At 41.3% G+C, this 12,279-nt stretch overlaps 1 protein-coding gene across 4 annotated transcripts in view; it reads left to right on the top strand.

Annotated features, from left to right (window-relative positions):
- The first annotated feature begins 3,261 nt into the window (after positions 1-3,261).
- Hmgcll1 (3-hydroxy-3-methylglutaryl-CoA lyase like 1) overlaps positions 3,262-12,279 on the top strand; it is a 129,820-nt gene continuing 120,802 nt past the window's right edge. For 2 of the 4 annotated variants that reach the window (XM_087563108.1, XM_087563110.1), the window contains exon 1: positions 3,262-3,483. In XM_087563108.1, the coding sequence (XP_087419234.1) occupies positions 3,376-3,483 (108 nt within the window). In that variant the 5' untranslated portion in view covers positions 3,262-3,375. 4 annotated transcript variants of the gene reach the window in all.

The raw sequence follows: 12,279 nt of genomic DNA on the forward strand, positions 1-12,279 counted from the left end.
ACTATGCTGGGATTATGATTATTCTTGTCAGCTGGCAAGAGGCTTTATCCAGACGTCCAGGTCAGGGATTGATTTCGTCCTTCCCATGCCCCTATCACTTCCCATCTTTCCATTCTGGTTCAAGGCAATATGAAACAGCCTGGAGATGGGGAGAGGTCTGGAGATAGAGTTTTGTGGTTAAAGCACACTTGCTGTCTCTCAGAGGAGCAGAGATCAGTTTCCTGCACTCACATAGCCAATTCCAAGGAATTATGCTCCTTCCTCTGGGCTCTGTGGGCACTAGGTACATCTATATATAGCGCACTTATATCCGTACAGCAAAACACTCGAAGATACACATGAACACACACACACACACACACACACACACACACACTTTTTTTTTTGAGACAGGGTTTCTCTGTGTAGTCTTTGCTCTCCTGGAACTCACTCTGTGGCCCTGAACTCACAGAGACCAACTTGCCTCTGACTCCCTAGTGTTGAGATTAAAGATCTGAACCATCGCTGCCCAGCTTAGATAAACCTTTTGAAAAATAAAGGCATGGGGCAGAATGACAGAAGAATTAATGACAGCAGAAGAAGGCAAGTAAGTTAAGCATATGAATGATAGTTTAGAATTATTGGCTTTGAGATTATCTTAAACATTAATTTATTCATAAAGTGTTGTAGCCTGTGCCGTCAAGAATTTCACAGATGGTATAGCTTAAATAGATAAATAAATTTTTCCTACTTCGTGTGAGAGACATGTTCTAATAATCTGTCAGTCATGATGAGGGAGATGGTAGTAATCCCTCTGCTCTATTACAAGGGCAGTCTACATAAGCTGCAAACAAGAACGCTTTGGTGCCAATAACTGTGTCTATGGACAATTGAATCATTGGGTGGATCTATCAATTAAATCATGACTGGGTCTATAGACAATTGAATCATTGGGTGGATCTATCACTTATGTCATGACTGGGTCTATAGACAGCTGAGTCACTGGATGGATGGGTCACTTCGGTCATGGGAAATCTATACAACGGCTGAATCATTGGCTAACTCTATCACATTGGTCAAGACTGAGTCTGTAGACAGCTGTGTCACTAGGGAGATGGGTTGCTTTGGTTCTGACTAGGCCTGTAGACAGTGGAGTCATTAGATATGTTGATCACTTGGTCACTTTTGGTTGGTGTTTTTGTAACTCTCATTCTCCACATCCAAAATGGCTGTATTACAGAAGCCTATGTAAGGAGACTGTTACAAAGATTACACGAATTAGCACATGAAAAAAATCTATGCTAATGTGTAGTATACTGAAACCATCGGATAATGAGTCAAGTATAGATTACTGTCATTGTTACTTTTCTCATCTACTTCCTTAGAAATTGAAAGTTGCATTTCAAATAATAGAAATTATATGATTAGATTTAAAAATTCCGTCCTTAGTATTCTTTGTAACATTCTGTCGTCAGCCTGGAACTATTTAAAACATGATTTCTGATCAGAAGGGGGAAACAAATTACAGTTTTCTAAAGGTATAGCAATCCAAACAGGGCAAAACCTTTATTTTTGTTATTTGCCCTGTGCTAACTATATCTTTTTACGCTTGCATACAGAAAGTAAGATTGTTCAGGGTTCAACCCTACATGGGACGTACACATCATACTCTGACCCCCAGGCCTCAGGGAAGAGAGAGCACTAAGATAGTAAGAACCACAGGCAGAGGATAACATCAAGAAAATAGTGTTTCCCAGGTACAACAGGGCAATTGCAAAGACAAATTCATAGCAAGTGTTAACAGCATTCGCAAGACCAGCACAAACTCCACTCAGACAAAACCCTGGTGTAGAGCGGGAAATACGGCTATGAAATCCTACCCGGCCGAGTAGCTATTGGCATGTGATAGGTGCTTACAGAGGGAGAGTCAGTCGCGCACACACCGGGGCAGCTCCCTTTCTCAAGAACAGCTGGGCAACACCAACTGGACTTGGTGGGGAAAGAAAAATGTGAAAAGATATCTTAAACTTGGACAGAAGGGATGGAGACGGTGGTTGTGACTACTTAGGGGACAGGGAGTGAATGTGTTCAAAATCTCTTGGATGAAAATCTCAAAGAATTAATAAAATATTCTTTATCCAATCTGGATGATGAATCCCTTCAAAATGTGTCCATATTATTTCTCAGAAGTTAATTGTATACACGATCATTTGTGCAAACGTGCGCACCTGTGTGTTGTTGAGTCTTACTAGCTGTGGAAACAGTAGGGCCAGCTAGCATCCTGTCCACAGACACCTACCATCCAGGAGAGTGCAGTCACCCTGCACAAGACTATTGATGATTGTGTATTATTAGCTTCAAGCTATGGACTCCACACGGAAAAGTCTGCCATCTAAGTGTGCTTACGAAGTAGGCAGATGAAGCAGGGGTTGTCTGGTTCCAAGGCTACCGTATAAATCTAAAAGTTTATATTTATAATATACAAATTTATATATAAATTAAAACTATTTCATATAAACCATATAAATGTATTTATATTATTTATAAATATTTTATAAATAAATTAAAATTTATTTAATTTATAAATAGTTCTAATTTCTGACGACTTGTTTTTGTTTGAATGAAAGGAAAGCCTTCAGGGATTTAGTTATTGCCCAATTTCTTTTTAAGAATTAGTTCTTGATACCCAGGGAATATGAAAGTAAAGAGGCTTGTTGGTGAGGTCGAAGCAGACAGTTGAGTTCTGTCCCTGACTCCGGTGTGGTGGTGGAAGGAGATAGCCACTAAAATCAGTAAACGTAAAACAGAGAAAAAGAATTCAGCATTTCAACATTTATCTCGCACCATCGGCTTTTCTGACAACTTGGTTTGCTGTTCACCTCTCATATGCACCCCCCTCCAATTTAGGGTTTATGCTTTTTAATACTGCAAAGCGCCTTAGCAATTTTAAACAGAGTTTTGACCTGAGACATAAACTCCAAACGGATTCATAGTGCCAACCCTACAGGCTGGTGGCTGGGAAGGAAAGAATGTCTGTAGAGAGCCCTGTGCTTCTTCCTTTCTGAGGCCTGGGTCCTGCCCCCAGAGTCTGACTCAGGCGAGGTGGTCGGTGGGTGAGCACCTGCGGACAATCAGCCCTCAGAGCTCCATGTTCTATGGAGAGAAAGAGAAAAAAGTGCCACCCTGCCTCAATTAACTGTTCCTACCCGGGCTCTGGGTCTCGGCGCGGGACTCAGGTGCCCGCTGCACCCCTGCTTGGGCGTTGCCCAGAACCGCGCCGCCGCAGTGCAGCTCGGACCCCGGGCACCCGCGGGACGCGCTCCCGGCTTCCACCCCGCTCCCGGCTCGGCTCGGGCCGCGGGATCCAGCACCGCCCGCGGCACCAAGGCTGCTGCCATGGGGAATCTACCATCTGCTGCGAAGCACTGCCTCAACTACCAGCAGCTTCTCCGCGAGCATCTCTGGAGCGGAGAATCAGTGGCAGGGGCGCTGGACCCGGCGCAGGTACCACCTCGCGGCCTAGGGCGCCTCCACCCCCCATCAACCTCACCCTCATCCCCCTGTGTCTCTGTCACCTCTGTATGGCAGGGTCCTGGCCCAGGCCCATTCTATTGTCACCCTGTGGGTCTGTAGCTGAAAAGCCTTTCATCCTCTCGGCTGTGAACAGCAGGCTCATCCTTGCAGGCCTAGTAGTTTCCCTACCCCAGGCCTTTTGCAGGTCGCCTATAGGAGTGATCTTGTCTGTGTTCTTGGAAGGGCGGTGCCTTTGTTCTCCAGTTCTTCCTTGTAATGTGTAACAGACTACAAACGTGTCACCTTGTGTGGTAGAAAGAGGATGAAGCTAGGGCACACTAGGAAGGCATACGACGATTAAAATCACATGATGTGTTAGAGCATTGACTACAGTGTTTTTTGTGTTAACAAAATTAAGCAAACTTGAATAAAAACATTACCGAATAAAATTATTCCAGCATTTTCCTGAGAGCTGCGAAAAGCCAACTCAGTGTTTATTATTTATGATTCCATGTACTATCAACAGATGTGCTAGCTAGGTGAGCATAAGTAAATAAATTTCCTTTTCGCATAAAAGGTTAAACTTCAAACATAAAACGACAGTAATGATCATTACTTAAATGTTGAGAACTGTTATGAGTCAAGGGCTTTGTGAAGCCTTAGGTATTAGCCTTTTTAATTCTAGGTGCCTGTTCCCTTTGTGAACAGTGTAGTTCTCGTTAATTTTGTATTTTAGTGGGCTAGGCTAGCTTTACTATATGATATCACACCAGCCATTTTAACAGTAGCTATTCATATTATGGCAGGGTCTCAGCTCAATGTTACAACATGTGAAATTGAAGCCTTCGATCCACAAGTAAGACTTAGCATTCGTGGGTGGTTTTATAAATCGTTTTCGCCCTATTAATTAGAGTATGACTGGAGCTATTTTCAAGAGCCCTAGGATGAGCTCACTGTCTACCAACAGATGGATGGATCCAGTACAGAAGATACAGCATAATTACCCAATGGTTTATTATTCAGAGAGATGAACAAAATCATGTCATTCGTAGGTAGATGCCTAGAAATAACCCAGAGCCCAATCAACTAATACTGCCCATTTTCTGTCGCCCAAGGATGGGTCATACATGACGGGAGTAGAAAGGGGAGGGTTAGGAGACTTGAAAAGCACGAGGAGGAAGGAGCTGATGAGTGGGGTAATGAGGCTGTGAATACGATCACAGTATACAGTATGTATACGTGCAAGGGCCACAACGAATCTGCTATTTTCTACCAGTAATACCAATAAGAAGGCACAGAAGGATTGACCAGGACCCCCTGCTCAAACCTGATCGTGACAACAGTGACGTGGGAAGCAAGACTTCTATCTTGCTTCTAATCTCCTTCTCTGTCCCCACGGCTGATTTCCACGTAGTCTGGTTTGAACTTCCTGGAATGTTGTCAACATTCTTTAGTGGTCAGTTTGTCTTACACAACCAAGAATCCCTAACATTTACTTTCCCTGGGTTGAAATCACATGACTTTATTGCTTGGGTGGTCCGTAGAGTGGTGTGTATGCCCCAGTGCTCTGGTTTGTATGTTTTGTGTGCTTGGTGGATGATGAAGAGGAGGAGGATGATGGAGGGTGGTGTCTACTTCACCGGTTAAGAGGAAGAAACGGGGAAAATGAAAACTTTCTAAGATTATAGCTGAGGCAGAATAAGGACACGGCTTTCAGACTCTTACGTGCTTTTCTGGAAGTCTTAAAACAATGATTAGCACATTATAATATATAATACATAGTTGTTCAGTGAGTTCAAATCGAATGAGAACGACTACATGCTATCCATTGAGTCTTGTCTTAGTACCAGTATCCACTGGGTGTTGTTACTGTTTGGAAATCATCTTTTTAATACGTAGCTTGCTGACAGGATTTGATAGTCAAGAAAACAGGCGAATGAAATTTGAATGTTGTTCAGGAACTTTACCACTTACTTGTTGTAGAATGTGGTAGATAAGATGACATATAGGGCCAGGTGATGTGTTAGGACCTGATGTGGTTGCAGTTGGGATTCATAGAAACTTCTTTAAGGGAGAGAATGTCACGCTAAATAATAAAAGGCTAGAAAACAAGGTTCTGTTTCTCCTTTCTCCATTTCCCCACACCCAATATATCACAGCACTCTGCACATCTTAGTAAGTGACTTTATACATAGACTAGCCCACCTCCTTTGTGAAATTTCGTTCTATATATTAAATAGAAAATATCCTGATGAGTTAGAAGTCATCTCTTACATCAATTAATCAGACTAATAAAGTTTAGTTCTAACCTATCTCTGATTTTAAACCCTCCATATGATGTTTCTGCTTGAATTTACTGAAAGGGTAATCTAAACTTTATACATTTTGTTGGTGACCAGGTAGCCTTAGAACACTTACTAAGGAACTCGAGGGGACTGGAGATGAATTTTTAGAAAAAGAAACAACCCCACTGCTTTATATTTATTTTCTATGTTCCTTGTTAACTTGTTCCCAGTCCTTCCTTCATTCTTTTGGTTTGTATTTTTAATTTCCCCACTGAATTAACGTGTCAGTTATATTGTGTTTGTATTATGTTCCTACTTGTTAACTATGTCAACATCTAACCTTGACTTGCTAAAATATAAATATGATCGGTGTTATAACTTATTAAAACTGAAGCTGTAACACTTAATTCCACCGCCGTCTTTTGTCTTTTGGTACTTGTGGTTGTATGCATTTATTCTCCACATGGGATAGTTATAAAATATATTTATTCATTCACTGTCAATGAATATTTATGCATATATTTTCCCTTCCCCTTGTCCTCCACTGATTTATCCATTTCTAGTCTTGTACGGAGACTATGTTTCTTCAACCAAGACTATTCACTTCAGTCTCCTCTTCATTGAAAAATCTACTGGTCTGAAGGCTAGTATGATGGCTTAGTGGGCAAAGGCAGCTGCAATCAAGCCCGGTGACCTCAGTGCAGTCTTGGGACCCACCTGGTATAAGTAGAGAACCGATTTCCTCTGACCTGCACGCACAGTCCACAGACACTAAGTAAATGAATACAACTTCACATTTCTTTCTGTATTTTTATTCTTTCCTTTCCTTGTTCAGCGTGTTCATTTCCTTCTTACATTTCTTGGTACCGGTTCCGTCTGCAGCTCTGTCTAACTCTGGGTCCATCGAATTTGTTGAATTCTATGATTTTAGGTTTCACAGTTTTTATGTGTGCCTATATGTGTGTGCATACATGATGTGAATGTTTGTGTTTTAAGTATTTGAGTGTGTGTATGCCCATGTGTGTATCCAGGTCCACGTCCGTGTGTATGCAAGTGTTTGGAGCCTAGAGGTTAACACCAAATGTCGTTCTTGGTCTTTCTCTACTTGATGCACTGAGACAGGGTCTCTTACTTAAACAACTATGAGTTTACCAATTTTGCTAGTTTTTCAGAATTTCAAATTATACAGCCAATGTATCACTCATTGATCAACCTTTAAGATACATTTTCATTTTGAAATTTCCACTCCTGTTATATTCTAGTTCTGTCAATGTGTATCTGTCTGCCTGTCTCTCATCACACTACTAGTTGCTTCTTTTTGCTACATGTATACGATGATATCTCTTTTTACACCTATGCGATATGCTAGCAAATGCTTCTTTTGTATCCTGTGTTTGTGTTATTTTGCTCTAAGTATCTCTTTAAGATCCAGGACTTTGATTACTCACTACTTTAAGGTAAATTTAACTTTGACAGTGTTTGAATTGACCCTCAGACTGTTTTCAGCCATATGCATCATCTTCACCACTCCAAAATTCTTTAACGATGTTCATGTGTCTCCAGGGATATTCAAATAAATACTATTGTTGGAAAAAAAGATGTATCTCAAATAAAGAATTTGCTTACTTTAAAAGTTGCTTCATTCTCTTTTTAATGATGAGAGTTTGACCTATCATCTCCCAGGGAAAAATGATTATTATGTTTTTAATTAAAAATTTTTGAATGTTTCATATGTGAGTACTATATAGTTTCTAGCCCTCCTTCTCCTGAAAAGGCCTGTGTCTGTCTCAATTTCTCTAAAACTTATGACATCCTCTTCTTTAATTATTATTGCATATATATCTATATATATGTAAATAAAACTAACTGAGTACATTAATGTTTTCCATATAACATATCAGATGTCTTATTCCTGGGGAAGTTCATACTCTCTCTCTCTCTCTCTCTCTCTCTCTCTCTCTCTCTCTCTCTCCCTCCCTCCCCCCCTTTCTCTCTCTCCTATTAATTACCTGTGGCTCTCCATCTAGGTTTGGGGCTTTGATAGCCCTCTTCCATATTGGCATGGCACATCTACTGGTATTGCCATAGCAATGGCTTTATTTAGGGGACTAGATTTTTGAAATAACATGGACAGAGAATCCCTGCCATATTGAGAAGGCACTGTATGGTAGCAGACATCCTGATCCTCTGGCTCTTAAAACCCTTCTGCCCCCTCTTGTGATGTTCCTTGAGCCACAGGTGTAAGGGTTGTGTTGATAGAAGCTGGGCACCCATGGTCGGTATTCTCTGTATTTTGATCAGTTGTGGATTTCTGAAATTGTCTCTGCCTGGGCAAAAAGAAGCTTCTTTGATGAGATCTAGAATCAGGATAGTGGAATACAGGTAACAGGAAAAGGGAATGGGAAAAAGAGACTACACTGCACACTTTAAATACAGAACTTGCAGAAACTGAGCTGGACCTGGCCTCAGAGCTTCACCCCTGAGGGTTAGCTCTCACAATTTCTGCGGGTGCTATGTATGCAGGATGCCAAGGGAGAAAAGCAATCAATAGTCTTATTCAACTGTTGTGAAACCTGCGAACCACAATGAATGACAGTTCAGCCAGCTATCCCCAAGAGTGCAATAGTGACACACACACCTTAGGGATAGCCAATAACTGTCTAATTGGGCTCAAAGCCTGATCAATGGGGGGGGGGGAGTTCATCTCTCCTATAAGTCTGCCCAGCCCACCAGTTGCTAGTAAAGTCATGGATCATAGAGAAGAGCCTACTAATGCCACTTTCCTAAAGCAGCACAATTTCTAAATGTGTTCTAAATACTTACCCGGAAACCCACAGGAAGAAGGTTCTCCATTCTTACACTGTGACTTTTCAAATAACTTTAGGTCAAATCTGGTCATACTGATTTCTGAATGAGCACGTACGTGTGGAAACAGTAGTAGACACCCTGGCCTGTGTTTTAGCTTCAATCCTATTAGGAAATGTGCTTCTTGGTGTTTTATAAAAAAAAAAAAAGTGTAATAATTCTGTGTCCTCCTCATCCTCTTTAATCAAATCATGTTGTTTTGCATGGGCTTCCTGTTCCAAGCACTTTTTATAGCAGCCACTGTTGGCTGCCGAGTACGGTCCAGGTGCTTCCTGATTGCTTGTTTAATCGGCACAGTGGTCCGCTTTGTAGCGTTCACGTGCATGGCACACAGTGAGTAAACTCCTTAGTTGCTCATTGCCAGCAGCTAGAGAATAGCGGAGTTAGGTTGGGAACTCAGGAAGTTCTACTTCCAGAACATTGAGTTTGCAGGCACGTTTCCACGATAGCTATGAGAGGATTCACTTGAAGAGTTTATCGAGCCTTCCGGAAGCTCTGACTCAGCAGCACTTGCGGTTGGCTCCCAGCTGTCTTTGTTTTCCCTTCGCCCCTTCGTCTTGGTAACCTCTGTGCTGGCTGCTGCCGCCACCCTGCTACCAACTGTACTCCTATCACAGTTCCTTTCCGGTGTCCTTCCTGAGCTCTTGGCTCCTGCTCACTCGAGCGCAGGCTGGGGAGAGACTACTGTGAATTTTGACTTCCCTTCTGCCCTCCCTGAGGTTGAGAGTAGAATTCAGTCTGGAAGAGAATTGCGTTGGATAAAAAAGGAAAAACAACTGGGTTTCCAATAAATTTCCTGTTCCCTTCAATCTTCAATACTTTCTGTCCTTGGATTTCTGTTGGCTCCTGGATTCCTTGCTCTCTCTGATTCCAGCTGGCTTTCACATCCTTCCTTCCCCCTACACTGTGATTTTTTTTTTCTCATCAGCTTCAAGCTCCTCCAAGTCTTCTGGCTTTATGGTTATTCACTCTGTGCTGTAACTTTCTCTGACCCTTCCTTCTGTTTCTCCCCATTACACACTTAGCTTTGAGTTTTATTTCTTCTTCTTTTTTTTCTAGTCAACCAGGAGACCAGACTTCACGGATCCAGAAACGTCATGGGTCACTTGCAGGTGACCTGTAGTGTTTGAGAGGCAAAATCAGACCACATATTTGGATCATTTTAACTGGACTTTGGATTTGAACATTTTTGGGCAGCCTGGTTAAAGTCCTAAGAACAAAAGCAGCTTTTAGGATTCTGCCTTCCTTCTAGTAGCTTGGCAATTGTTTTTCTGTGTAGAGGGGCAGATAGTCCTGTCCAGCTGCCTAGCTGAGAAAATGTTATCCCTGGAAATATTCTATTTGATTGCTCTCCACCTTAAACATGTAAGTATAAAAGAATGCCTTTATACACATTTGTCTTCTAACTGTCCTTGGCATCAGATTGCCTCCTGCGCTCAATGTGATTTGTTTTGGGGATCCTTGGTGGACAGTCACGTGGAAATAGCATGATGAACTTGTTCAAGATGTTTCTATTTTTCCATGTTTCTGTTTTTCATAATCATTTAGCTGGCAAGAAACTGTCGTTAAGGCATCAGAAGCGCGCCATCTTTCCATCTGAGCGCTCTTCCTTTTCCCAAATAATCAGAATTCGGTCCAAAAGTAATACTCAAGAGTTTTTAATTTCTCCTCTTAGATTGAACCATTTTTATAACCCATTTTGACACTGTTTTCTTACAGAAATACTAATTAGTGAATCCTGTCCTCAAAACATTTATTATAAAATGAAGCTATTTAAAAACAATTCTAAATAGAAACTTTAAAAATTACCTGGACCTATGAAGGCTTGAGTTTTAATTTATTCACAAATTCATAATTAATATTAATGTCAAGAAGTTAGACACACTCAATAGAGAAATAAATTTAAAAGGCTTATGTGTAGCTCAGTGCTAGAGCCCTTGTCTAGTATATGGAAGCTCTGATTTTAATGCTCTGAATTAAGAAAGAACTTTAAAAGCTGTTCTGTCATCTCTGCATAGCCATAGAGGGTTAGCTGTGGGTTCTTTTTTACATTTTATTTTTAAATTTAAAGTCTCTTTTATGCAATATATTTTGATCACATCCTTCCCCCTTCTCAAACTTCTCCAATATCTTTCCACTTCCCTAATCCATCCAATTCCATATTTTTCTCTCCCTTCCTGCTCCTCCCTCCACATACAGAGAGAGAGAAGACCAAACCAAACCAAACCAATCAACAGATAAACAAAACAATAAGAACGAAGAAGAAGGAGGAGAAGAAGAAGGGGAGGAGGAGGAGGAGAAGGAGGAGGAGGAGGAGGAAGAAGAGGGGGAAGAGGAGAATGAAACAAATGAAGGAAGGAAGGAAGGAAGGAAGGAAGACAGAAAGACAGATAAAGAATTTGTTTTATATTGTCAACCACTCATGGGCATGGGGCCTACCCTGGAGTGTGCTGATTTACCCAGTGACACTTTGTAGAAAACTTATTTTTCTTGTTCTCAGTAGGCATCAATTTCAAGCAGCTTCTTGGGTAGAACATTATGTCCATTTCCCTCCTTAGTTTTCAGACTCTGTCTGGCTTGAACCTGTGCAGGTCTTGTGCTTACTGTCCCAGTCTCTATGCGTTCATAAATACTTCGGTCCTGCTGTGTCTAGAAGTGCTCTTTCCTTGGAGCTATCCATCACCTATGGCTCACACAAGCTTTCTGCCTCCTCTTCCACTTGGATCCCTGAGCCTTGAGGGCACAAGTTTGATGAAGACATCCCATTTAGAACTGAGTATGCCCAAGTCTCTCATTCCCTGCACATTGTAAAGTTGTGGGTCTCTGTGTTAATTACTATCCACTGTAATAAGAAACTTCTCTAATGAAGGTTAAGCGATGCCCTGATCTATGCATATAGCAATATGTCATTAGGAGCCATTTTATTTTTATATTTCTTTAGCAGAATAATAGTAAGTTTTCCCCTGAGCCCCTAACATCTCTAGTCTCAGGTTCCTAGCCATTCTTGCAGTCTCGGGAGTGTGTTTTATCCCTTGCAGTGGGCATTACAACCAAGCAGAAAGCGGTTGGTTTCTTCCACATCAACTGTGCCACTGTTACACAAATATATCTTGATGGCAAGTCATAGGTGTCTTTCAGTCCAAAAACCCACAGAGATAATGCACCTAGCAAGAGACCAGGAGAAGGGGATCTGCCAATGACATGGAAAATAGAATATCATGTTTTAAAGAGATAAAGGGGGAACCAGAAAAAGGAAAGGAGGGGATGTGCAGAGGGATAATAAACACTCAGCTGTGAGTTCTAATCGTGATTTTCATAGAAAGAACTGCTGCTTACTTTCCTGTTCTAGAAATTCCTCCTCCAGCAATTGCAGTGTTGTGAATAGCAGGAAGAAAGAATGAGGTCTGGCTCTCTGATACAAGCATGGTGAGGACCACTGAGGGAAAGAGGAACAGAGATTTATGGGAAATAAAACATCTAGAGCTTTTGTCCCAGGACTACATTTTTAAAGATTTATTTTTATTTTAAATTTCTGTGTATGCATGGTTAACCTTCATGTATGTATGTATGTATGTATGTATGTATGTATGTATGTATGTATGTATGTATATCAGGCACATGATTGGTGTGCCCCTAA

Source organism: Rattus norvegicus, chromosome 8, assembly GCF_021556685.1.
Source record: "Rattus norvegicus strain SHRSP/BbbUtx chromosome 8, alternate assembly SHRSP_T2T, whole genome shotgun sequence".
NCBI lineage: Eukaryota > Metazoa > Chordata > Mammalia > Rodentia > Muridae > Rattus > Rattus norvegicus.